Source organism: Zea mays, chromosome 1, assembly GCF_902167145.1.
Source record: "Zea mays cultivar B73 chromosome 1, Zm-B73-REFERENCE-NAM-5.0, whole genome shotgun sequence".
Lineage (NCBI taxonomy): Eukaryota > Viridiplantae > Streptophyta > Magnoliopsida > Poales > Poaceae > Zea > Zea mays.
Genome location: NC_050096.1, coordinates 292992148 through 293020033, shown reverse-complemented (window position 1 = coordinate 293020033; position 27886 = coordinate 292992148). Strand labels below are relative to the sequence as shown.

Below are 27886 nucleotides of genomic sequence, written 5' to 3'. Positions count from 1 at the left end.
AGGAGAAGGCTCACTCGATATAAGTGACCGTTTGAGAGAGGGAAAGAGTTGAAATAGACCCGATCTTTGTGATCTCCTCAACGGGGACTAGGTTCTTTGGAACCGAACCTCGATAAAATAAATCATCGTGTTCACTCGCCTTGATTCTTGTTTAATTTGTTTTCCCCTCTTTTTTTAACTTGAATTTAATTCTAATGCTAACCTCCAACCTTAGTGTGTGCTTAAGTTTATAAATTTCAGGTTTCGTCTATTCACCCCCTTTAGGTGACTTTCACAACAGACGTAGACCTCGAGCAGTCATGGAATGTAGTCAACTTGCGCAAATACTATTTGTAAAACAGACCCAGTGGTATCCGTACCCTTGTAACAAACCAGGGACATTCTACAATCAAGCCCGCACTATTTTTCTCGCAAGGGGGCGAGATTTTAAACAAGTCGGGACCATGTAATAATAAAAATACAAAATCACCTTATCTACAGCTTCAAAAACGTCGAAAAAAGGCCTCGTAATGGCCTTCGACATCTGACATTAAGCAAGGTCACCACGACGATACAAAACAAATCGGAGTTCCACAACTTACTATGATGTACACTCTATACAGAGCATGTCGCCCCAAATTACAAACTATTCAAGCCTAGTAGTCTAAATTACACACTATACGGCAGCTCAAAGCTTCAGGAAAAAAAACGTACAGCTCCAATACTGTACGTGGCAAAAGGAAAAAGAAACACCAAAGAATCAATACACATGCACAATAAAGCTTAACTGTTCAAATCTCTGAATTTAAGGGCATTTGGCTGTTGGTATGGAGAAGGTTGCATTCATCTTTGTGGCCATGGCAGACGTCGCCAGGAACTCAACAATGCGGATCTGTCAAGAAGCAGCAGGAGGCCAAGGAACGTAGTCGACAAACCAAAGGTGTACCTACGAAATATCCGCAGCACCAGTTCAGTTTCGCTTCAGAGTAGAACGGACAATTATAGGAGATGTACGATAAAACCACCAAACGTAACCTACTTGGCTGTAGAGCTTCTGTTTCTCCAAAATAGTATTGAGAGCACCCACTGCAGAAAAGGTATTTAGTTTTCTCAAGGATGAATCATAGCAATGTTGTGGGCGTGGAAATTCATACTACAAGAAGTATCAAATACAACTTCATGCGTTGACATAATTGAAACAGTGATAGCACAAAACACAATATATTGTACTATATTTTGCGGTGTCATTGTATCAATTTTCAGTTCTCAATACTATGCAAGCAACATGCCTTGACATGTTGAAGAAAAACCTAACTGGAATAGATGGTTGACTAAAAATTAGCTCAAATGGCTCCCGACAGTTTACTCTGCATATTAGGGAACAGTGGCAAATGAGCTCCTCTACCCAAAGTTTCTATAAAAAGTGTAATAACCATTGAAAACATCAATATAAATATAGTACAACATGAGGACATAAGTTTCTAGTAATTCCATTATGGTCTGTATTAATGGATATTTACTGAATTACACATTAAGCATATGAGGTAGAACAACATAAATATTTGCTCGTGCCGTACACACAACTCAAGCATCATTTTTTGTAAACATCAATGTGGGCGTGTATTAAATTCAATTGAAAAAAATATAAATGCGGATACCACCAATAGATATGGATACTTACAAGAATATTAAAAATCTTACGAGTAACATTGTCTAATAACTCAAACATCAACTGCAGCGATGGATCTTAACATAATTGCACAACACAGACAGGGGGTACAATAATATGATGAGTTCCTTATGCGCCGAAACAACTAAAGAAAAAGTTTGTAAATTTAATGTTGATGCTTTAACAGATCTGACCTAAAAAAGTACAACTGAGGATGGTGATCAAAATGCAACTATTGAAAAGATGCTAATCTCACACACTTGCCAGTGTGCATATACCAAGGAACTCAAAAGAGCAACATATTTCTGCCATGATAAGTACTTACATACTTTTCCAAGAACCAAAATCACGTAAAACTTAAATATCAGTTTTCCTCTCAATATTTTGATTTCTGAAGCACTTTGAGTTTTACCGAAGTACTTCACTATGCAAGTTCAGCCTACAAATTTAACCAAAAATGACAAAAGCACTGCAATGATATCAAAAGGTGGAACATGTAGTCCACTCCCCCATCACTGAAGCTGAGAAACAAAAACTAAAGCTCTAATTTTGTGTAATCTTGCCACTATACTGTATAACACTTGAGTTCACCTGATCCTAAAAAACTATTTCCTCCAAGCCACAGCAAGAGATCACCGAATTATGCGGCTATTTCAGGACACTGCAATGTAAGGATCTAATTACTTCTCTTGTCCAGAAAAGACTTGCCAACATTTCATTTTTACCAAAGACAGCAGGAAAACCTTTCTATCAGGTGAATCCCTGCAATGTGACTGAATACTCCAAATGTGCCCAAATAGGACCTTTAACTAACAAAATCGATGATATTTAAACAGAAAAGAGTTCGATGACAATGACCAATGGGGTTAGCAAGATGTGTACCTTGCATATCCTGATCACTGAGAAACTGCTCGCAGGCACTAGCGCTTTCTTCACAATGGCTCTCTGCTCAGCAACCATCTCCCAGCAGAGCCGCCGCGCCATCTCCCTGGCCATCACCAGCTGTGCCCTCTCCGCCCGCAGAGCGAAGATCTCCCTCCGCAGGGCCGCCCTGTCCGCCTCCAGCGCCTCGACCCTTGCATACAGCCCCCCCGAGTTGCCGTCCCCCACGTACTGTGCAACCACAGACGTAGCTGGCTTCGTTGTACTCGCGCAGGTAACATCCACCGTATACTCGAATTCCTTCTCCACGGGGGACGACGGCTCCTCCGCGTCGTCGGCGTCGGCGTCGGCATCCTCCTCGTCCTCCCCGCGGTCATTGCCAACGACCATGGCTTTCACCTCCATGCCACTGCCCGAGTCGCGAACGTTCCGCTCCACCTGCAGCGCGGCCATGCCGATCTGCTCCACGTCTTCGGCGCCCACCTCCTCGTACGAGTACGACTCGTCATCGTCGTCGTCGGTGAAGGAGTCCGGGTCGATGCCGTGGGACTGGAGGCGGGAGTGGTAGGAGGCGGCGAGGTCGGAGAGCGAGGCGAGCTCCTCCTGGACCTCGCGCTCCCTGTCCTCGCGGCTCTCGGCGTAGCGCTTGAACTGGCGGGCCTCCATCTGCGCGGCGGCCTTCTCCCGCTGCAGGCGCTCGATCATGAGCATGGCCTCGCTGGCCGCCGTCTCCGCGGAGGCCCGCTCGGCGTCGAGCTCCTGCCGCAGGCCCCGCGCCGCGTCCTCCGCCGCCTCCTTCTCCCCGCGCAGCCGCGCCGCCGCCGCCTCCAGCTCCTCTACCCGCCGGATCAGCCCCTCCGCCGCCGCCTCTCCTGCCCCCGGACCCGACTTGGGCGACAGCTCCGGCGACCGCGCCGGCGGCCTCCGCTTCAGGGACCGCCGCGACGGCGACGGGTCCGCGACCGGATCCATGGAGGCATGAAGTAAGCGGCCGGGGGGGTGGGGGGACTCGCGTCTGCCAAATCGCAAGCCCTGATCCCGCCGCTGTTGGGAGCAGCTAACGGCTGGCGGGAGCGCGGCTTCCTGCTGTGACACTGAGACGATGGCGCGGTGGCTGGTGGCGTCTGTTGGAAGCGACGTGAGCTAGGCTGGAGCAGCTGGATTAGGAAAAGGTGGCAGCATCAAGTCGAGATGTGATTGGGCATTGGTGAGAGTAGATGGATTCCATCGCATTGCGTTATTCTGCTACTGTAGTATACGGGTGAGCTTTCCACGTCGCCGTTTACGCCAAACACAAACCGTTTCCTTCCTTTCCGTCCCATTGGAAGCAAAGCGAGGGCGCCAGCAGGAGAGGAGGGAGGTCAGACGAGCACATCGAATAGACGATTCCGGGGAAAGGGGCGGCTGCACCTGCACGGAGTCGGAGCTGGTAGTGTGTGCAGTGTGGACGGCCACGACTATTTTGAGAATTCTAATTTTTTATGGGATTTTCATTTTTTTAAGAAAAATTAATTTATTTTTTCTTGAGAAAATAAAAATTCCTTAGAAAGCTTACAAACTAGCTCTAACAGCGGAAAGTCGTGCGGGGTAAAGAATCCGGTGCGAATTTCACGTCGCCGGCGGCAGCAAACAGTATCTGGCCACGTATCGTTTTTTCCGGCCATTTGCAGGTGGAATGGAATACGACACGAGTCGTACTCCTACTCCGAGTACCTGACGAGTGTTAGGTAGTTCGTACATGTTCGTAAACAAATTTGAAAATGCAATTTTGAAATACTGTAGTTTTGTTTTGAGATACCATAGTTTACAATGGTACATGACAAAAATACTACGGTATTGCTTTACCATAGTAAAACTAAAGTATTGTTCAAAACCGAGATCTGTTTGGTTTTATTGAAAAAACAAAGTATATGTAGAGAGAAGAGAAAAAAACCGAGGTCATGAGTAGAGTTTCGAAAACTCCAAAAATACCACAGTTTTGGGTAAACCATGGTATTTAAAACTGAGTTTTGACTATACAAACCAAACACCTTTTGAGCTCAAATACTATAGTATCATCACATCAAATAATATAGTATTGTTTCAAAACTGCAAAAATACTATGATTGGCCCAAGTTTAGCAGTTCGGCGACGGAAACGGCGCGGAAACTGCTGTGTTTAGTCATCTCGTGTGGTCGCCCGCCGCTCCGGTTGTCGTTCGTTGCTTCTCCCCTCTCCGGGGTGGATCAATGATTCGTCGCGGACATCAGACAGGTCTCCGCGTTGACGACGGTTGTGCACGTTATTACTGGATTAGGCCAGGTTCTCTTCTTTTTTTTATCACGAACTACCACTATAAAATGGAGCTAGTTTATTTCTGAATTCTGAACCTATAAAAGCTGGACTAAAGATAGCCCTAAAGCCGACGGATCGGTCGATGGTGGCGCCGCCGTACCTAACACGGCTTGTCGCTGATTGATGACTAGTGCTGAATCCTGCATCAAGTTCGAAAGCAAGGCCGGTCTAGTTTATGCTAATTTCAGCTCTGTGCTTTCCGCACATCTGTCCTCGTCCACACATCGTCTATTGATGATGACCACTTGATACAGTGAACGCAAAACGGTTCAGTACAGCCATGACACGAGGGTGTTGAGATATCTCTTTCTGGTGTATTTATCCTCGGTTGCTTGGTTCGGCAGATTAGGTTGTTATATATATATTTTTTCCCCCTCGGTAAGTTTTTCTAGCCTGTTGTATTTAGGTTATTGCTCTAAACAAACGGGATAAGATCAACATTTGTAACGCCACGTTAGGACGGTTTTCAAATAACACGTACAACGACCTGTGCGGAGGCTCTAGGCTTTCCTAATTTCATTATTTCACAGGAAAAAAAGTTCTCTACGGCTAGTGGTAGGGATGCGGCTTTGTAGCCTGATTTAAGATTTAGGCTCTATCTATCAATGATCGATAGTTGTTTGTTTCTTTCTGCTCTAACATGATCTAAATAGATAATTAACCTAAAATCGACAAACCACATGATCATCGCTAGATGGACACGAAAGTATGCTACACAGCCGCTTGTAGAAAAGTTTTTTTAACGTCTCCCTATTTTATATGGGGGCAACGACTGCTATGCAACTATGCAAGCAGTCATTCTTTGCAAACGTATAAGCAAACCATCTGGTCCATTAGATTACGATCCAACCACATATACAATCATGGTTTGTTATAAAGATTATTGAGCTGGTAGTGGAAGGGTTTAAGTGTTAAATGTGACCTACGTTGGATCACAATCTAATGGACCAGATGGTTTACTTGCACAGTCGTTGCCTTTATATGGTCACTAGGTATGTGCCTGTGCGTTACCACGAGGCGAGGGAGTGTGGGGAATGGTGCCTAGGTTACATATATAATTTTTGTTTATTTCTAAACGCTAAGACATGTGTAGTCTGATGGTTAGCCTCAAATTTCTAAAGCAGAGTGGTGTGGTTTCGAGTGCTCGTTCTGTATTGTTTTTTCCGGATGCTGGGCGTGGGGAGGATGAAGTGTGGTAGCACCAATTGTCCACATCAGGTTCTTAATATAGTAAGTAGTATAGATTAGAGCTTGACCTCCAACCACATCCTAACCCAAGCCGAGTTCTTTGAAGGGGAAATTGACATAAAAACCATTTCCACACTTGTTGTGGTAATTGACGACCATCACAACCAATTTTCCACACTTGTTGTGGTAATTGACGACCATCACAATCAATTGAGCTGACTAGTTTGCTAAGTTATGAGTTTAGATACTCAGAAAATACGTTAAGGAAGATCATCCCTCAACTTGGTGTATCGTGGACCGTCCAGTCCTCTGCCCTAGACCGTTCGAAGTACCTAAGAACAGATCCGATAAGAACTATGTCAAAATACCACATGAACTACGGATCGTCCGATAAGAAAAGGGGTAGCCCGCCCGTTGAAGATCACACCAACCCGAAGGTGTCGGGTTCAGTAAAATGAATTATAGCATCCACGCGAACCATCCGGAGGCATGACTGGACCGTTCGCGTCAAACTTTATCTGATATCTGATGACACATTTAAAGCGATTATAGCCGTTGATATAACCATTATAACTGTCTGTTACGATCTATCCGTTGATCTTGTAGGGGAGTTCGTATGACTGAGATATTGGTCTGACATGTTTTAGGTAAGCTGAACATCATGATGGAAAGGTAGATGTATAATTAGGTGATCGGTCGATTGATGAATTGTGATTATGAACGAACGATGGACGATGAATAGTTCGTATGAACGAACAATGAACAATGAATAGGGATTATGAATGATCGATGAATGATGAATAGTTCGTATGAACGAACGGTGAACGACGAATAGTTCGTATGAACGAACGATGAACGATGAATAGTGATTATGAATTATCGATGAATGATGAAGAGTTTGTATGAACGAACGATGGACGATGAATAGTTCGTATGAACGAACAATGAATAGTTGTATAAACTAACGATGAATAGGGATTTTGAACGAACGGATGAACGATCGAATGATCGGACGAACGAACAATCGGAATTTCCGCAGCATAACGAATGAACAATAATTTAATTTGGACGAACGAATGGACGAACGATCGGGCGGTCGAACGAACAAACAAACTATGAACATTTGGACGGACGATCAAAATGAACGACCGAACGATCCTTGTGCTTGTGTGGGAGTGGGAGTGGGTTTCCATGAAATGGCTTGGGATGGCATGAGGGAGCATATTGTCCCTCTATTTATAGACAAGGTGAGGGGATTAGAGGGGAGGCAAGGATTAGTGGAAGGTAAGCATGTATTAGCCATGGAAAAGTAGAATTAGTTTGTAGAACTTATTTTAGACACCGGAGACCTATGTATACGCATGAACTTAAGGAAAATTATTAAGAAAATATTTGTAGGGATTTTAAAAATGATTCTGAGGGTATTTCTTAGGAGAAAATTATTTGGAGAAATACCGGTGGAATATTTTGGTAGTATTTCTGGAAAGAATTTGAAGGGGTCACTTGGAAAATATGTGTATGATATTTTGAGGAGAATTTTGGGAAGAAGATAGACCACTATATTTTCTTTGTTGAGATCAACTTGCAAATAAATATTTTAAAACGAAATTAAAAATTCATTTCGAATTTACGAGTTTGAGATTTTTTAGATTTGAATTTTTGGGGTGCTATATGAGGACATGACGAATGAACAATAATTTAATTTGGACGAACGAACAAACAAACAAACTATGAACATTTGGACAGATGATCAAATGAATTACCGAACGATCCTTGTGCTTGTGTGGGAGTGAAAGTGTGAGTGAGTTTTTATGAAATGGTTTGGGATGGCATGAGGGAGCCCATTGCCCCTCTATTTATAGGCAAGGTGAGGGGATTAGAGGGGAGGTGAGAATTAGTGGAAGTTAACCATGTATTAGCCATGGATAAGTGGAATTAGCTTGTAGAGCTTATTGTAGACACCGGAGGCATATGTATACGCATGAGCTTAAGAAAAATTATTAAGAAAATATTTGTAGGGCTTTTAAAAATGATTCTAAGGGTAGTTTTTAGGAGAAAAATATTTGGAGAAATATCGGTGGAATATTTTGGCTGTATTTCTAGAAAGAATTTGAAGGGATCACTTGGAAAATATGTGTACGATATTTTGAGGAGAAGATAGACCACTATATTTTTTGTTGAGATCAACTTGTAAACAAATATTTTAAAATGAAATTTAAAATTTCATTTTGAATTTAGAACGAGTTCGAGAAATTTTTTAGATTTGAATTTTTTGGGTGCTACACGAGGATATCATGTCGTCCGGCTGCGAGAAGGGGAAACCAAAAGTAACTCGGAAACGATTGAGACCTGGTTCAGGAGCTGCCTATCATTGGTGACGACGAGTAGTCCGTTGGAAGGTGGTGTGTCAACATGATCGAAGTCCGCTGTCCGTGAATTTTTGATGAATCAGGCCAATAGTGTGTGCCTTCGGCAAGACGATGTTAGACAGAAGAGCTTGAACTATTATTGTTTGATTATAGGGAGCTCGGTCTCCTTCCGAAGAGGGAACGTCAGGACTATTAGTTGTTCGCTTTTCTTGTACATATTGTATTGTTTATGGGTTGGCACTGTTATAAATTTTTGCTTGTTTTCCTTCGCATGTCGTTGATCGACAATTTAGCATATGAAACGCTGTCCTCTCCCCCTTTGGCGATCGACAAAAGATGTGTATCTTGTGTATGTATTTTACTGCACTAATTCAGTCGCACCCTTCAACGTGTTTTGATCGCAGGCTAACTTCGTGCATTTAACGTTTGTTTCTGGCTACACCCACAGGTGACTTTTCCTCGGAGGTTGTCTTCGCATATTTATCGTGTGTTTTCTGCATCTTTAGACGACTTCTGCTCGTAGGTTGTCTTCGCACATTTATCGTGTGTTTCCAGCTGCACCCTTAGACGACTTCTGCTCGGAGGTTGTCTTCGCATATTTATCATGTGTTTTCGGTTGCCCCTTAGTCGACTTTTGCTCGATGTGGTCCATCCGTTTTAAATGGTGATAGTTTGATGCCAGTGTGTAGTGTAAGATACAATAAAAGTAGACTTCAAAGGGTGAAATATAATAAAAATAGTCTTGAATGATAAAAAACAACTATCAATATACCCAAACTTTAATTTATGTTTTCAGTTGGGTTCCAACTCTAATCTACCTTAATTTATTTAGTCCAAGACTTGTTATTATTGTTGTTGGATGTGCCTCTGAACAAGTTGCTTTCTGCTTCATTGCTTAGTTTTTTTGCTGCACAAAACCGATGTTGTGTCCTTTTTTAGGTCAAGTTCAAACTTCAATCTCCAAGTTTCAATCATAAACTATAAAATAAGATATTAGATGTCAAGATCAGACACGTTTGCCCTTTGATTGATTTTAAAGGTGTTTTTATTTATTAAAATAAGAATCTTTTCTAGTCTCTGCAAATTTATATCTAATTTATTGTGGGTCATAAAAATCCCTATATTTTTCTAAATGTTGTATATTTATCACTTTTGTATTTAGAGTTGTTTGTACATTATTCGTTTTTAAATAAACAATAAGCACACCACAAACAATAAAACAATATGACCGAAAATATATAAGTTGTGAACAATTCTAAATATACCATAAACAGATTAGTAACGTTTAAAAATTAGTAATAGCTTTATATTTTTCTAAATAAAATAAGTTAGTTATAGTTTTTAGAGATTAAATCAGCTGTTTACAAATTAGAAATTAACCTTTGCAACCAGCAAGAGGACCGAACTTATCAAGTTTTGATAGCGGTAGGATACCCGGTATTTAGTTTAGTAAATAGAAAATTAGATTAACGTACAATTTGAAAGTTGAAAATGGATTTTACCTTTTTGGTTGAATCCCATCGCTAATTTGGTTTTGATTTTCTTATGTGTTGGGATTTATTTCGTCTGGGGGGATTTCTACATGATAGGGGTTCGTTTTAACCAAGATTAAGTGAGTTTAAGTCCCTAATAAGTTAAAATTCTTTTTAGCTGAATAAGTCCTTAACGTGGAATGGTTCTTAAAAATTCAGACATGTATAAATGTGAAAGGGATGTACAACCGCTTGAAAATAGTGTACCTTGTCTATTTAACATTGATGCCTTGATGCCAATGCTTATACAATTATACTAAAGACTTATCGTGAAGGCAAGTCATAGTTTTTCTTGTCATATCGAACTGTTTGGAGCATGACTACTTGGAAAATTTTGAACTCAAATGGACGAGGATCACAACTTCTGTATTATATTCTCTCCGTCCTAAAATAATAATAATTATAGGTTATGTGGCGATTAAAATAGTTCATATTTGATTAAATTGCTAGTGAATAATATTTATATTTATAACTTGAAATAAATTTATTATAAAAATATATTTTATAATTAATCTAACAGTATTTATTTGATATCTATAACTATAGTTACATTTTTAGAACAGTGAAAGTATATATGCTCTTGTGTATACCGGTCATCTGGCATCTGAACTCCTTCGTCCATTCTAAAATAAGTCTCAGTCAACATTTTTTTTCAAATTTAACTAAATTTATAAAATATCAACAATATTTATACATTCAAACAAAATATTAAAAATATACCTGAAGATACTAACTCTATGCTATAAATATTAATATATTTATATGCATATTTAGTCAAAGCTAAAAATACTTAATGAGACGGCGAGAGAGTCATGATGGTTAACTCTCGTGGAAACAAGAAATTTACCATTGCTGCTGCGTGACGTCATGGCATGCACAGCAGCAAGTAGCAACAAGGCAAGCAAACCGCGCTGTGCGTGAGAAATTTACCCACCCTGTGTGCATGCAAGTGGAAATTTTGCACGAACAGCGCGAAAAAAAAACTGAAAATTCTTGTACACTCAGCCTATGTATAAAAACATTACAGTACTAAATAGCTTGATTAGAATTAGAACAAGGGGCTGAGCTCCTGGATGGTCTGCATGGTGTTGGGGGAGAAGATGATGCCCGGGGACAGCAGCGTCCCGGCGGTCATGGGGGACGACAGCTGCGTCGTCGTCGCCGTCGTTGGTGGCGCCGGCGCGGCCCGGCGCTGGCCGAGCGTGAGCAGGAGAGGGTCGCCGGCGCCGCCCTCCTCGGCCGTCGCGGGCGAGATCGTCGGCAAGGACGAGGACGACGTCGTCGTCGTGGCAGGGGGCTTGCCGGTGAGCCGCTGCACGACGGTCATGAACTCCTGCGGCCTGGCGTGGATGACCTTGGGCGTGTGTTCGTACACGATCACCGGCTTCTTGGTGGTGGTAGTGGACGCCGTCGTCGGCGCCGGCGAGGAGCCCCGCGACGACGACGACGACGACACCTTCAGCGGCAGCGGCCGCGGCCCTCGGAGGCCGGTAGCAGGAGCAGCTCGCTTGGAAGGAGACGACGACGCCTCGGAGGAAGGCATGGCGGCCACGGTCATGGTCATGGCAGCTGCACCAAGCTTCTCGACCAACTGGCGCTGCGTACGTGCTTTGCTCGGTCCGCTGGCGACGTGTGCTCTACGGAGTACGGAGCGGTGCAGTGCAACGCGCGGGCGCGGCGGCTTTATAGGGAGAGAGAGAGTCACGCGAGCAAGTGGCGGTTGCGATGTGTGACAGTGTGAGGCTGCCTGTGTGCATACATGTCCAAACTCCAAAGTCGCCGGTCAAGTACGGCAGGTGGCATGCAGTTGACATGTACCGTGCTTCAGTTCTCGTGGATGAAAAAGTCAGAAGCTCCATTCGGAAGATGTCTCTGGTCAAGGTGGTAGGTAAGAAGTGGTTAGCCGTTGCGTTGCTAGTCTTTTCCCTGCGCGGCCGGCCGCCGGCGCGCCTAGTGCGGGGTGCGTCCACTGCTGTTCGCTTCGATTAAGACCGACTGCAGACAAAAACAGTAGAAGCCAATTCAGATTAAAGTTAATCCATAGATACTAGTAGCGTTTTGTTTTCAGTACGTTAAATACACTAGATCTAATAGTTATTAGCTTCTAAAATTAACGGTAGACATCCAAAGAGCGGAACCAAAATTTAGTTATTATCTATTTTTAGTAAACAGATAATAGTAGCTAAGTATTTATTAGCTAGGTAATTTTAATATTACTTTTTTAGCCAGCTAACTATTAAGTTCTAGCTTATTTAAACATGACCTTGATTTTTTTTTCATTCACCAAACATAATATAGCTTCTTGTTTTTGACTACTCACTACATAAAAAACATACACTTTCTACAGGTTTTTAACTTCTTATAACTTTTACTAGCTGAATGCCCGTGCGTTGCAACGGGAATATATAATGTCAGTATACTACGATAACTTATATACAAAATGTGTGTTATATTGTTATGAGAAAATGTTTCATAATCAATTTGTGATCCTAGCCATACATAAATTTTGTTATTTTAATCTAGTTATTTCACCACTACATTGCAACCATCAGTATCATGCAGACTTCGATATGCCACGATTTGTATGGTCTCATCATTGGAGAGCACATTCCACACATGCCGGAAAAATTCCCTCGTACATCGTTAGTCATCAGACACGTACCACCATATGCTCTTGCTTAAACAAAAAGGTAAGTGTGTATGTGTTTGCGAAGAGAATTAAAGGCAAGCCGGCACAAAAGCTACTCTGACGGTGGCGAGGATGACGAACTGGCCACTGTTGTCGATCCTCCTCTGTGTCACCTTCGGCGCCAAGATGACGCCACAATCCTCGATATATTAGTCGTCGAACGCACGCGACATGACGAGTACCAATGACTCTTGGTTGGGCTGCCAAACGAAGTGCACCCCGGGCTCATCAGCGAGGTAGTACCCCTGGCCGTTGCACCACCAGATGCGCTATTACACTACATACATCATGTTCAAGGACACTCACACAACATCAGCAACGTCCATCGTCCCAGCGCGCAAGAATTCATGTCCGGTCAGTAGCGACTTACGTGGCAGGTTGGGCTTCAGGTGGACGATGAGCTGGATGGCGTGATGGTGTCGTCGTCGGATGCGGTGTCCAGAACAACCCGAGAGTCGTCGACGTTGGCGACAACCATGAGGCCCCCCTGCTTAATGATGGACAGCGCGGTGCAGCTGCTTTGGACCGCGTCCAAGCGGCGGCTTCGCGGGAGCTTGTCATACACAGCGGCGCATGCGACCACGTAAGACTGCTTTTAGAGGTCGAACTGACAGTTGCCAAGCTTCTTCTCGTCATCGATGAGCGACGACAACGCGAGTGCCTCCTGCTCATGGAGTTTGTTCAGGGTTTGAAGTAGGAAACATGGATTCATGCTTGGCGTTGGTTTATGAAAATGACTCACAAGTCTGATCCATAGAAAAAAATATTACAACGAAAAAATGTCACACATGCAAAAAAAGGGAATTTAAGTATAATGCATTATTCAAACAAAAGAAATAGCATGCAAAGCTCTTCTTTAAATAATATTACCTCCACCCAAAAATGTAATTCAAGAATCTCGGTGATACTTATTTACTACTACGCATTGTGCAATGGTAGCAAGTGAGCTTAGAGAGAGATGTAGTAGATGTGTTTCCTGTCATAGATGTAGACATAAACACATATAGGTGGGTGCCCGTGTGTTGCAACGGAAACATTTAATATCATGATAACTTATGAACAAATGTGTGTTATACTGTTATATGAAAATGTTTCGTAATTAATTTGTGATCCTAGCCATACATAAATTTTGTTATTTCAATCTAACTATTTCATCACTACATTGCAACCAACAGTAGATAACTTATGAACAAATGTGTGTTATATTGTTATGTGAAAATGTTTCGTAATTAATTTGTGATCCTAGCCATACATAAATTTTGTTATTTCAATCTAACTATTTCATCACTACATTGCAACCAACAGTACCGTGCAGACTTCTATACATGATAGCTGAATGCCCGTGCATTGCAACGGGAATATATAATACCAGTATACTACGATAACTTATATACAAAATATGTTTTATACCGTTATGAGAAAATGTTTCATAATCAATTTGTGATTCTGGACATACATAAATTTTGTTATTTATAATCTATCTGTTTCACCATTACATTGCAACCATCAGTATCATGCAGACTTCGATATATGTCACGATTTGCATGATCTCATTATTGGAGAGCACGTTTCATACATACCAGAAGAAATTCCCTCGTACATCGTTAGTCATCGGACACGTACCACCATACGCTTTTGCTTAAACAAAAAGGTAAGTGTGTGTTTGCAAGACTAATGGTCAAACATCGTATAACCATAAAGTTAGAATACTATATTAATATATTAAATAAATTAATCCAATAGACATAGATTAACCCAATTAACATAGGATAAATAAATATCTAATTATAAAAGTATGAAACATGGTATAATCAATGTTGTTACTGCGTAGTAATTATTCATACGAGACTAACACAACTGGAACTGTTCAATTTGGAATTATAGAAATAATATTATAGAATTAAAAATGTGATAAAAATAATATTATAGAATTATAGAAATTGGAATGAACTCATTTGAATTTAATATGAAATTTCCATGAATTAAATGGGTTTCTGCAATTATTTTTAAACTAAAAATCAATTTCTAAACTCATTTTCCCTATTTTCTTTTATTTCCTGGACTGCGTCCCAAATTCCAGAAAGGTCAGAGGTCAAGATATAAATGTTTTTCTAGACTCAGTGAGCATACAGAGTGGACGGCGGGTTAAACACAAAAGATGTCTTAGTTAAAGTTGTACAAAATTCAACATGAGTCATGTTGACTAGAGGGTGGAAGACTAGACATTCTGTTCAAAAGATCCAGTCCTTCAGGATGAAATTTACGATCGAGGTTCACATTAATACAATTCAACTCTAGCTGGGCGTCCGAACTGAAACGGAAGTTGAATAGATTGGGTTTAAAACTGAGAGGTCCAATGTGCAAGTGACAAATAGTCTTACCTCCCCTGACCGGTAGAAGATGGTCGTCGTCGCCTCTTGTCTCCATGATGGACGACTGCATCTCAGGAGTATTGCTAGCTGCTGGTCAAGTATACGGATTTGAGACGAACTCGAGGGGGAGCCGGAGAGTAGCAGTAGTAGTACGTAGACAGCAATAGTAAGGCAAGGCCGGGCCCGCCCGGGCGTACGTCGTTTTGAACAAGGAAAGTCAACAACTCTCGGCTTCGTCGTTCTATCTCAGTTAGCTACGCAGACATCATTTTGCGTTGATTAAGCGGCCAAGACATTGGTTAGTACTAGTAGTACCGGTCATCATGTTAGAGCATCTCCAACAACGTGACCTATAAAAATGCCTTATAATTTAAAAATAACTAAATTTTATAGAATTTAGAGCACCAACAAAATATTTCGCTCCAACCGTAAAGCCCCAAATCTAGATTATAGGGCAGCTCACTACGGTGTAGTATATTTGAGGCACTTGAGAGGGTGCCCTATAGTTTTTTGACAAAATTTGTTGAATTGAGACACTGTTGGAGTGGTTTTTCCTGTGTAGAGCCCTATATTTCGATTTGAGGCATTAGTTTGAGGCATTGTTGGAGATGCTCTAAAGAGACTAGTAGTAACGTGCATGGAATGCGATGGCATGTTCAAAGCTGTTGAATAACGATAACGTAACGTGTGCCCTGCTGGAAGCTTCCAGAGCTGTATCCGACGTGTACAGTACAGCCCGATTTCAACGCATACGGCCATACAAAGGGAGTAAAAGTAAAGTACAGCACCGGCCCTATTGGCTATTGCAACACCATGACCTCAATGAATAGGCCCAGTTCTCTCTCAAAAAAAAAAAAAAAAAAACATACCAGTGGCCCTGTTGCATGCAGCAGCAAATCCACAGCCATGCAATATTGACCTGATCACAGCTTATAAATCTTTATTGCTGATCATCTCGACCAGATCACCTAGTGCAGGCTACATAGAGAGACTAATAATCTACAAAGTTACCGTTATGTATATATGGCCTGGGGGCCTGCAATCACGATTCATATCCATGCTGCAGATAACATACCTGGAGGGCCCCTGCAATCACAATTCCTCTCCGCCGTATCGTATCGTATATTGTACTGTTCTCATCACAAATGCAATGCTTAGTGATGAATCAATCCCTTTCTCAAAGTGTTTTTTTACAAGAACAATAGATCAAGAGAGAGTTGGGGTGCTTTTCTCAGCATCTATGGGATGCACAAAGTTCAACAGGTGGCCAAGAGAGCTACAAATCCCACGCGCACACACATATATAAAGAGAGGGCTAAAGGGTATGGTCGTTACCCCCCGAAAGGGAAATGTGCCCTTGGGCCATTTCTAAGTATTTTGGTGATTAAGTGCAAACACAGGTACCAATATGTGAAAATATGCCCATGGATGGACAAGTTGCAAATCACAAGTAAAGGTATGTTTCTAAGCCTTAGTACATTGGTTTTGTGTACTAATATCTTGTCTAAGTGTTTAGAAACAGAAAGAAGAAGAAGAGAAAACTTGGCTGTGTGCAGCCAAGGGGCTGTTTCGGTCTGGGGCACCGGACTGTCCGGTGGTGCACCGGACAGTGTCCGGTGCGCCAGGCTGCCTCGGCCGAAGAGGCCGCTCTCGGGTTTTTCTCCGGCGACTTCGGCTAAAATTCACCGGACTGTCCGGTGTGCACCGGACTGTCCGGTGAGCCAACGGTCGGCCGGGCCAACGGTCGGCCGCGCGATCGCCGCGCGACACGTGGCCGAGCCAACGGTCGGAAGAATTCACCGGACTGTCCGGTGTGCACCGGACTGTCCGGTGCGCCAGATCTGCAACGGTCGGCAACGGTCGGCTTCGCTTTTTATGGAAACAAATCGGGCACCGGACAGTGTCCGGTGTGCACCGGACTGTCCGGTGCGCCACGAGACAGAAGGCAAAGATGGCCTTCCAGATTTGTTCCCAACGGCTCCTAGCTGCCTTGGGGCTATAAAAGGGACCCCTTGGCGCATGGAGGAGTATACCAAGCATTCCTACAACCTTTCTAAGCACCAAGACATTGATCTAGCGCATTCGATTCATTGTGATAGCATATAGAGCTCTTGTGGAGTTGTGTACTCTTTGAGTTGTGTTGCGAGCCCTTATTGCTGCTTGTGTGCGTGTTGCTCTGATCTTTTGAAGTCTTGTGTGCGTTGCTCATTCCCTCCCTTGCTCCGTGATTCTCTGTGAACATCTTTTGTAAGGGCGAGAGGCTCCAAGTTGTGGAGATTCCTCGCAAACGGGATTGAGAAAAGAAAAGCAAGAACACCGTGGTATTCAAGTTGATCATTGGATCACTTGAGAGGAGTTGAGTGCAACTCTCGTCCGTTGGGACGCCACAACGTGGAGTAGGCAAGTTTTTGTACTTGGCCGAACCACGGGATAACCACCGTGTCATCTCTGTGATTGATTTCTTGTGGTTATTGTGTTTTGACTCCTCTCTAGCCACTTGGCCATAATTGTGCTAACACTTAACAAGTTTTTGTGGCTTAAGTTTTGAAGTTTTACAGGATCACCTATTCACCCCCCCCTCTAGGTGCTCTCAATTGGTATCGGAGCCGTTCTCTTCAAGAAAGGGACTAACCGCCCGAAGAGATGGATCCTAAGGGGAAGGGAATTGTGATCAACGACAAGGAGAAGGAGTCCTTCGTCAACGAGCCAAGGGATGACAAGTCCAATGACTCGGGCTCGGGCCACAAGCGAAGAGATGGGAAGAAGAAGAAGACAAGACGCATCAAGGAGATCGTCTACTACGACAGCGATGAGTCCTCTTCTTCCCAAAAGGACGACGACCACGACAAACAAAGGAAACCGGTTAATTCTAACTTTTCTTTTGACTACTCTCGTATTCCGCAAAGTTCAAATTCACATTTGCTTTCCATTCCACTCGGCAAGCCCCCACACTTTGATGGAGAGGACTACGGATTTTGGAGCCACAAAATGTGTAGTCACCTATTCTCTCTCCATCCTAGCATATGGGAGATTGTAGATAGTGGAATGCACTTTAATAGTTCGGATAGCCCTATATTCATTAATGAGCAAATCCATAAGAATGCACAAGCTACTACTGTTCTTCTAGCCTCATTGTGCAGGGATGAATATAATAAAGTGAGTGGCTTGGATAACGCCAAGCAAATCTGGGATACCCTCAAGATCTCTCATGAGGGAAATGACGCTACCTTGCTCACCAAAATGGAGTTGGTGGAGGGCGAGCTTGGACGGTTCGCGATGATAAGGGGCGAGGAGCCAACTCAAACATACAACCGGCTCAAGACCCTTGTCAACAAGATAAGGAGCTATGGAAGCACGCGATGGACGGACCACGACGTCGTCCGCCTAATGCTAAGGTCCTTTACTGTCCTTGATCCTCATTTGGTGAATAATATTCGTGAGAATCCCAGGTACACCAAAATGTCGCCCGAAGAAATTCTTGGAAAATTTGTAAGCGGGCGGATGATGATCAAGGAGGCAAGGTACGTCGATGACGCGTTGAACGGTCCAATCCACGAGCCTCAACCCATTGCTCTCAAGGCATCGAGGAGCAAGGAGGCACTACCAAGCAAGGTGGCGCAAATTGAGGCGGCCGGGCTTAATGATGAAGAAATGGCTCTCATCATTAAGCGATTCAAGACGGTGCTAAAGGGCCGCAATGGACAGCCGAGCAAGACTAAGACCAAGGGAAAGCGATCATGCTTCAAATGCGGTAAGCTTGGTCATTTTATTGCTAACTGTCCTGATAATGAAAGTGACCAGGAAAAGGGAAACAAGAGGGAAAAGAAGAAGCATTATAAGAAGGCAAAGGGCGAGGCGCATCTAGGCAAGGAGTGGGACTCGGATTGCTCCTCGTCCGACTCCGACAATGAAGGACTCGCCGCCACCGCCTTCAACAAATCAACCCTCTTCCCCAACGAGCGTCACACATGCCTTATGGCAAGGGAGAAGAAGGTATGTACTCGCAACTCTACCTATGCATCTTCAAGTGAGGACGAATCTAGTGATGAGGATGAAGTAGATTATTCATGTTTGTTCAAGGGCTTAGATAGATCTAAGATAGACAAAATTAATGAATTAATTGATGCCTTGAATGAAAAGAATATACTTTTAGAAAAGCAAGAGGATTTGTTGTATGAAGAACATGATAAGTTTGTAGAGGCTCAAAAATCTCTTGCATTAGAAATTAAGAGGAATGAAATGCTTGCTTGTGAAGTGTCAACATGCCATGATTCTATTTCTAACTTAAAGAGCATAAACGATGATTTAAATGCTAAACTAGTAGAAGCAAATAAATCCAACTCTTGTGTTGAACATGTTGAAATTTGCACTAGGTGTAAGGATGTTGATATTAATGCCTGTAGTAAACACTTAGTTTCCATTTCAAAATTGAGTGATGAAGTGGCTAGTCTTAATGCTCAACTTAAGACTAGCAAGAATGATTTCGATAAGCTAAAATTTGCAAGGGATGCCTACACAATTGGTAGACACCCCTCAATTAAGGATGGACTTGGCTTCAAGAGAGAAGCTAAGAACTTAACAAGCCATAAGGCTCCCATTCCCGCCAAGGAGAAAGGGAAGGCCCCTATGGCTACTAGTGCTAAAAGGAATCATGCATTTTTGTATCATGATAGAAGACAAACTAGAAATGTAAGTCATGATGCTTATGATTCATATGTTTATGATTCTCATGCCATGTTTGCTCCTAGTTCCTCTTATGTGTATGATAGAAATGTTACTAGGAGAAATGTTATTCCTAAAAGAAATGCTATTCATCATGTGCCTAGAAGGAATGTTATTCATGCTCCTAGGAAAATAGCAAATGAACCTTCTACAATTTATTGTGCTTTAAATGCTTCCTTTGCTATTTGTAGAAAGGATAGGAAAATAGTTGCTAGGAAGATAGGGGCAAAATGCAAGGGAGACAAAACTTGCATTTGGGTCCCTAAAGATATTTGTGCTAACCTCGTAGGACCCAACATGAGTTGGGTACCTAAAACCCAAGCCTAAATTTGCCTTGCAGGTTTATGCATCCGGAGGTTCAAGCTGGATTATCGACAGCGGATGCACAAACCATATGACGGGGGAGAAGAAGATGTTCACCTCCTACGTCAAAAATAAGGATTCCCAAGATTCAATTATATTCGGTGATGGGAATCAAGGCAAGGTAAAAGGGTTAGGTAAAATTGCGATTTCTAATGAGCATTCTATCTCTAATGTATTTTTAGTAGAGAGTCTTGGATATAATTTGCTATCTGTTAGTCAATTATGTCATATGGGGTATAACTGTCTATTTACAAATGTAGATGTGTCTGTCTTTAGAAGAAGTGATGGTTCACTAGCTTTTAAGGGTGTATTAGACGACAAACTTTATTTAGTTGATTTTGCAAAAGAAGAGGCCGGTCTAGATGCATGCTTAATAGCTAAGACTAGCATGGGCTGGCTGTGGCATCGCCGCTTAGCACATGTGGGGATGAAGAACCTTCACAAGCTTCTAAAGGGAGAACACGTGATAGGTTTGACTAACGTTCAATTCGAAAAAGATAGACCTTGTGCAGCTTGTCAAGCAGGGAAACAGGTGGGAGGAGCACATCACAGCAAGAATGTGATGACCACTTCAAGACCCCTGGAGCTGCTGCATATGGACCTCTTCGGACCCGTCGCCTATCTAAGCATAGGGGGAAGTAAGTATGGTTTAGTTATTGTTGATGATTTTTCCCGCTTCACTTGGGTGTTCTTTTTGCAGGATAAGTCTGAAACCCAAGGGACCCTCAAGCGCTTCCTCAGGAGAGCTCAAAATGAGTTTGAGCTCAAAGTGAAAAAGATAAGGAGCGACAACGGGTCCGAGTTCAAGAACCTTCAAGTGGAGGAGTTCCTTGAAGAGGAAGGGATCAAGCACGAGTTCTCCGCTCCCTACACACCACAGCAAAATGGTGTGGTAGAGAGGAAGAACAGGACGCTCATCGACATGGCAAGGACGATGCTAGGAGAGTTCAAGACACCCGAGTGCTTTTGGACGGAAGCCGTGAACACGGCTTGCCACGCCATCAACAGGGTCTACCTTCATCGTCTCCTCAAGAAGACGTCGTATGAGCTACTAACCGGTAACAAACCCAATGTATCGTACTTTCGTGTATTTGGGAGTAAATGCTACATTCTAGTAAAGAAGGGTAGAAATTCTAAGTTTGCTCCCAAAGCTGTAGAAGGGTTTTTGTTAGGTTATGACTCAAATACAAAGGCGTATAGAGTCTTCAACAAATCATCGGGTTTGGTTGAAGTCTCTAGCGACGTTGTATTTGATGAGACTAATAGCTCTCCAAGAGAGCAAGTTGTTGATTGTGATGATGTAGATGAAGAAGATGTTCCGACGGCCGCTATACGGACCATGGCGATTGGAGAAGTACGGCCACAGGAACAAGATGAACGAGATCAACCTTCTTCCTCAACTATGGTGCATCCCCCAACCAATGATGACGAACAGGTACCTCAAGTGGAGGCGCTTGATCAAGGGGGAGCACAAGATGATCAAGTGATGGAGGAAGAAGCGCAACCGGCACCTCCAACCCAAGTTCGAGCGATGATTCAAAGGGATCATCCCGTCGACCAAATTCTGGGTGACATTAGCAAGGGAGTAACTACTCGATCTCGATTAGTTAATTTTTGTGAGCATTACTCCTTTGTCTCTTCTATTGAGCCTTTCAGGGTAGAAGAGGCCTTGCTAGATCCGGACTGGGTGTTGGCCATGCAAGAGGAGTTAAACAACTTCAAGCGCAATGAAGTTTGGACACTGGTGCCTCGTCCGAAGCAAAATGTTGTGGGAACCAAGTGGGTGTTCCGCAACAAACAGGACGAGCACGGGGTGGTGACGAGAAACAAGGCTCGACTTGTGGCAAAAGGTTATGCCCAAGTCGCAGGTTTGGATTTTGAGGAGACTTTTGCTCCTGTGGCTAGGCTAGAGTCAATTCGAATCTTGCTAGCATATGCCGCTCACCATTCTTTCAGGTTGTTCCAAATGGATGTGAAGAGCGCTTTCCTCAACGGGCCAATCAAGGAGGAGGTGTACGTGGAGCAACCCCCTGGCTTCGAGGATGAACGGTATCCCGACCATGTGTGTAAGCTCTCTAAGGCGCTCTATGGACTTAAGCAAGCCCCAAGAGCATGGTATGAATGCCTTAGAGACTTTCTACTTGCTAATGCTTTCAAGGTTGGGAAGGCCGATCCAACTCTTTTCACTAAGACATGTGATGGTGATTTGTTTGTATGCCAAATTTATGTTGATGACATAATATTTGGTTCTACTAACCAAAAGTCTTGTGAAGAGTTTAGCAGGGTGATGACGCAGAAATTCGAGATGTCGATGATGGGCGAGTTGAACTACTTCCTTGGGTTCCAAGTGAAGCAACTCAAGGACGGCACCTTCATCTCCCAAACGAAGTACACGCAAAATCTGCTAAAGCGGTTTGGGATGAAGGACGCCAAGCCCGCAAAGACTCCGATGGGGACCGACGGACACACCGACCTCAACAAAGGAGGTAAGTCCGTTGATCAAAAAGCATACCGGTCAATGATAGGTTCTTTACTTTATTTATGTGCTAGTAGACTGGATATTATGCTTAGCGTATGCATGTGTGCTAGATTTCAATCCGATCCTAAGGAGTGTCACTTAGTGGCGGTGAAGCGAATTCTTAGATATTTGGTTGCTACGCCTTGCTTCGGGCTCTGGTATCCAAAGGGGTCTACCTTTGACTTAGTTGGATACTCAGACTCCGACTATGCTGGATGTAAGGTCGATAGAAAGAGTACATCGGGGACGTGCCAATTCTTAGGAAGGTCCCTGGTGTCATGGAATTCTAAGAAACAAACATCCGTTGCCCTATCCACCGCTGAGGCCGAGTACGTTGCCGCAGGTCAGTGTTGCGCGCAACTACTTTGGATGAGGCAAACCCTCCGGGACTTTGGCTACAATCTGAGCAAAGTCCCACTCCTATGTGACAATGAGAGTGCTATCCGCATGGCGGAGAATCCTGTTGAGCACAGCCGCACAAAGCACATAGACATCCGGCATCACTTTTTGAGAGACCACCAGCAAAAGGGGGATATCGAAGTGTTTCATGTTAGCACCGAGAACCAGCTAGCCGATATCTTCACCAAGCCTCTAGATGAGAAGACCTTTTGCAGGCTGCGTAGTGAGCTAAATATCTTAGATTCGCGGAACTTGGATTGAATTGTAGCATACATGTGTTTATGCCTTTGATCATGTTCATTCTGCATTTTGTTGCTTATTATGGTGCTCAAGTTGTACAAACACTCCCTGGACCTCACAAGTCCGTGGCAAAGTGATGCACATGTTTAGGGGGAGATGTGTTACAACTTGACCCTTTGAGACTAACCATTTGCTTGAGTTTGCTTGATTGAGTCTCGAAGGAGGATTGAAAGGGAAAAGGTGGACTTGGACCATGAAAGACTTCCACTGCACTCCGATGAGAGGGTAATTAATTCCAAGTTCATCTCATGAAATCTTATTGCCATTTGCTCTTAATTGAAGACTTTGGTGAGGCAATGGGGTTAAAGGGCCAAGATTGATTCCGTTTTGGTGCTTGATGCCAAAGGGGGAGAAAATAAAGGCCAAAGCGATAAATGGATCAGCTACCACTTGAGAGATTTTGAAAATAGTAGAATAGAGTTTTTGTTTTGTCAAAAGCTTTTATTGTCTCTTATTGTCACTATTGTCAAAAGTTGGCTTCTTGTGGGGAGAAGTATTGATTATGGGAAATAGGGGGAGTTTTTGAAATCTTTGATCAATCTCTTTTGGAATAACTCTCTTTATACTTCAACATGTGTGTTTGACTTAGAGATAGAGATTTGAGTTTGATTTGCAAAAACAAACCAAGTGGTGGCAAAGGATGATCCATATATGCCAAAATTGAATCAAAACCAATTTGAGTTTTTATTTGAAGTGATTTTGCACTTGTTCTAGTTGCTTTATGTTGTGTTGGCATAAATCACCAAAAAGGGGGAGATTGAAAGGGAAATGTGCCCTTGGGCCATTTCTAAGTATTTTGGTGATTAAGTGCAAACACAGGTACCAATATGTGAAAATATGCCCATGGATGGACAAGTTGCAAATCACAAGTAAAGGTATGTTTCTAAGCCTTAGTACATTGGTTTTGTGTACTAATATCTTGTCTAAGTGTTTAGAAACAGAAAGAAGAAGAAGAGAAAACTTGGCTGTGTGCAGCCAAGGGGCTGTTTCGGTCTGGGGCACCGGACTGTCCGGTGGTGCACCGGACAGTGTCCGGTGCGCCAGGCTGCCTCGGCCGAAGAGGCCGCTCTCGGGTTTTTCTCCGGCGACTTCGGCTAAAATTCACCGGACTGTCCGGTGTGCACCGGACTGTCCGGTGAGCCAACGGTCGGCCGGGCCAACGGTCGGCCGCGCGATCGCCGCGCGACACGTGGCCGAGCCAACGGTCGGAAGAATTCACCGGACTGTCCGGTGTGCACCGGACTGTCCGGTGCGCCAGATCTGCAACGGTCGGCAACGGTCGGCTTCGCTTTTTATGGAAACAAATCGGGCACCGGACAGTGTCCGGTGTGCACCGGACTGTCCGGTGCGCCACGAGACAGAAGGCAAAGATGGCCTTCCAGATTTGTTCCCAACGGCTCCTAGCTGCCTTGGGGCTATAAAAGGGACCCCTTGGCGCATGGAGGAGTATACCAAGCATTCCTACAACCTTTCTAAGCACCAAGACATTGATCTAGCGCATTCGATTCATTGTGATAGCATATAGAGCTCTTGTGGAGTTGTGTACTCTTTGAGTTGTGTTGCGAGCCCTTATTGCTGCTTGTGTGCGTGTTGCTCTGATCTTTTGAAGTCTTGTGTGCGTTGCTCATTCCCTCCCTTGCTCCGTGATTCTCTGTGAACATCTTTTGTAAGGGCGAGAGGCTCCAAGTTGTGGAGATTCCTCGCAAACGGGATTGAGAAAAGAAAAGCAAGAACACCGTGGTATTCAAGTTGATCATTGGATCACTTGAGAGGAGTTGAGTGCAACTCTCGTCCGTTGGGACGCCACAACGTGGAGTAGGCAAGTTTTTGTACTTGGCCGAACCACGGGATAACCACCGTGTCATCTCTGTGATTGATTTCTTGTGGTTATTGTGTTTTGACTCCTCTCTAGCCACTTGGCCATAATTGTGCTAACACTTAACAAGTTTTTGTGGCTTAAGTTTTGAAGTTTTACAGGATCACCTATTCACCCCCCCCTCTAGGTGCTCTCACCCCCCCCAACAGCAGCAGGGGGCACTAGCGGTTCCACACTGTCCCCCTCTAACGGTGCCATAGCTAGGTCCCAACAGTCTTTGATAGCTAGCTTTCCAATGTTCATATTAAAAAACTGAGTGTTTGGTCAAATGCTCCAATTCATTGGTACACTGGTATGATTTGATGGCCACTAGAAAGCTAGTGACCAAAGAGCTCCAGTTTGCATCTGATTATTTGATGGTTAGCATTAGAGTAATGCATACTCTTGAAAGCATCTAGACTTCTAGTTTGGTTACAGTGGTTAATGACAAGATAAGATTATTGTGACTTACATATATTTTGTAGAAATGACGTAAGTGAGGTCACAATAATGGAAGATGGTTGGGCTTATGTGGTATTCATGCCTTTGTTGGTGAAAATCAATTGTCGTTTATCAAAGAATTAGCGAGAAGGTTAAGGATTAGTTAGTTCTAAGTGTCAATGGACATGTTGGACACTTAAAATAATGATACAACCTTTTCCTCCTTTAGCCATATTGTAAAGGGTGACATGAAATGGGTAACTTGACCTCGACAAGTTTAGCGAGGAGTGGTGATACACTCTTGTGGAAACTAGTGCTAGGTAAATTCATGAGAGCCTATAAGAAGTTTGAAGCAAAACCCAACATAAAAGGCGATCAAATAAGTGAATTGGTGTGTTGTAGTAGCAGCAGACATGTCTGGTGGGCATCAAATATGAGCCACCGAAATAGGAGTGTGCCCTGTTGAGATGTCCACAACTGTGCACTCGAACGCTATACTTATCGGACGTGTCTGGTGTAGCACTTGAAAGTTGCCTAGAGGGGGTGAATAGCCGAAACCTGAAATTTATAAACTTAAGCACACACTATAAGCCGGGGTTAGCGTTAGAACTAAAATCAAGTCCGCGAGAGAGGGCGAAAACAAATCAACTGAGAATCGAGTGGATGAACACGGTGATTTGTTTTATCGAGGTTCGGTTCTAAAGAACCTAGTCCCCGTTGAGGAGGTCACAAAGACCGGGTCTTTTCAACCCTTTCCCTCTCTCAAACGGTCACTTAGACCGAGTGAGCCTTCTCCTTAATCAAATGGGTCACTAAGACCCCGCAAGGACCACCACACACTTAGGTGTCTCTCGCTTTGATTACAAGTCACTTGGGAACAAGAATGAGAAAGGAAGAAAGCGATCCAAGCAACAAGAACCCAAATGAACACAAAAATCTCTCTCTCACAAGTTACTAAGTGTTTGGAGTGAATTTGGGACTCGGAGAGGATTTGATCTTTTGTATTGTGTCTTGGAGTGAATGCTAGAGCTCTTGTATTGAATGAGATGTGCAGAAAACTTGGATGCTTGGAGTTGTGGTGGTTGGGGGTATTTATAGCCCTCAACCACCAAGGTAGCTATTGGGGAGGCTGCTGTCGATGGGCACACCTGACAGTCCAGTGTGCCACCAGACACTCACTGTTCAGTGTCCAGTGCGCCACCACGTCACCCAACCGTTAGGGTTCTAGAGCAGTTGATCGTTGGCGCCTTTGTCTTCTTGTGGCATCGAACGGTCTGGTGGTGCACCGGATAGTCCGGTGCCCCTCTGACTTGCTGGTCTAATTTCTGCATTTCACTGTGCTGCACTGTTCATGCTGTCAGAGTCGACCGTTGCGCGCTAGATAGTCATTGCCCGCTAGCTCATCGGATAGTCCGGTGACACACCGGACAGTCTGGTGAATTATAGCAGAGCGCGCTTGCATTTTCCCAAGAGTTGCTGGTTGGAACTGGTATGGCCCTGGTGCACCGGACACTGTCCGGTGGCACACTAGATAGTTCGGTGCGCCAGACCACAACACACTCAAGTCCTTTTTCTCCTTTTGAATTGGGTCCCTAACTTGAATATTTATTTGTTTGTGTTGAACCTTATGCACCTGTAATACTGAGAGCACCTAGAGGGGGGGTGAATAGGTGATCTTATAAAATCAAACACTAAATAGCCACAAAAACTTAGTTATAGAAGTGTTAGTGCAACTAAGTAGTTTTGAGGCGAGTTCTTGGACAAAACAATCACAGAGAAAGCAACACAAGAGACACGCAATTTTATCCCGTGGTTCGGCCAAGTAACACTTGCCTACTTCCATGTTGTGGCGTCCCAATGGACGAGGGTTGCACTCAACCCCTTTCAAGTGATCCAATGATCAACTTGAATACCATGGTCTTTTCCTTTGGTGTATTTTCCCGTTTGCGAGGAATCTCCACAACTTGGAGTCTCTCGCCCTTACAATAGAGATCACAAAGAAAGCACAGAGTAAGGTTGGGAAGAGCAACACACACAAGACTCAAATCCGCAGCACAACCACGCACACAAGTCACGACTTGAGCTCGACACACAACACATGGAGTTCGCAATCTAAATGGAGCTCAAATCACTAACACAATGAAGCGAATGCGCGGGAGCGGAGTCTGGATGCTTTAGAATACTTAGAGAATGCTTGGTGTACTCCTCCATACGCCTAGGGGTCCCTTTTATAGCCCCAAGGCAGCTAGGAGCCATTGAAGACCAACTTGGAAG

General features: G+C 43.6%; 1 protein-coding gene across 1 annotated transcript; it reads right to left on the bottom strand.

Annotated features, from left to right (window-relative positions):
- Positions 1–488: 488 nt before the first annotated feature.
- Positions 489–3852, bottom strand: LOC100275635 (uncharacterized). The gene is made up of 3 exons (NM_001149682.2): positions 2531–3852; positions 1019–1065; positions 489–925 (listed from the first exon to the last, which is right to left on the bottom strand). The coding sequence occupies exons 1-3, from the start codon at positions 3500–3502 to the stop codon at positions 823–825; spliced, it is 1122 nt and encodes a 373-aa protein (NP_001143154.2). The 5' UTR covers positions 3503–3852; the 3' UTR covers positions 489–822.
- Between the last annotated feature and the right edge of the window lie 24034 nt (positions 3853–27886).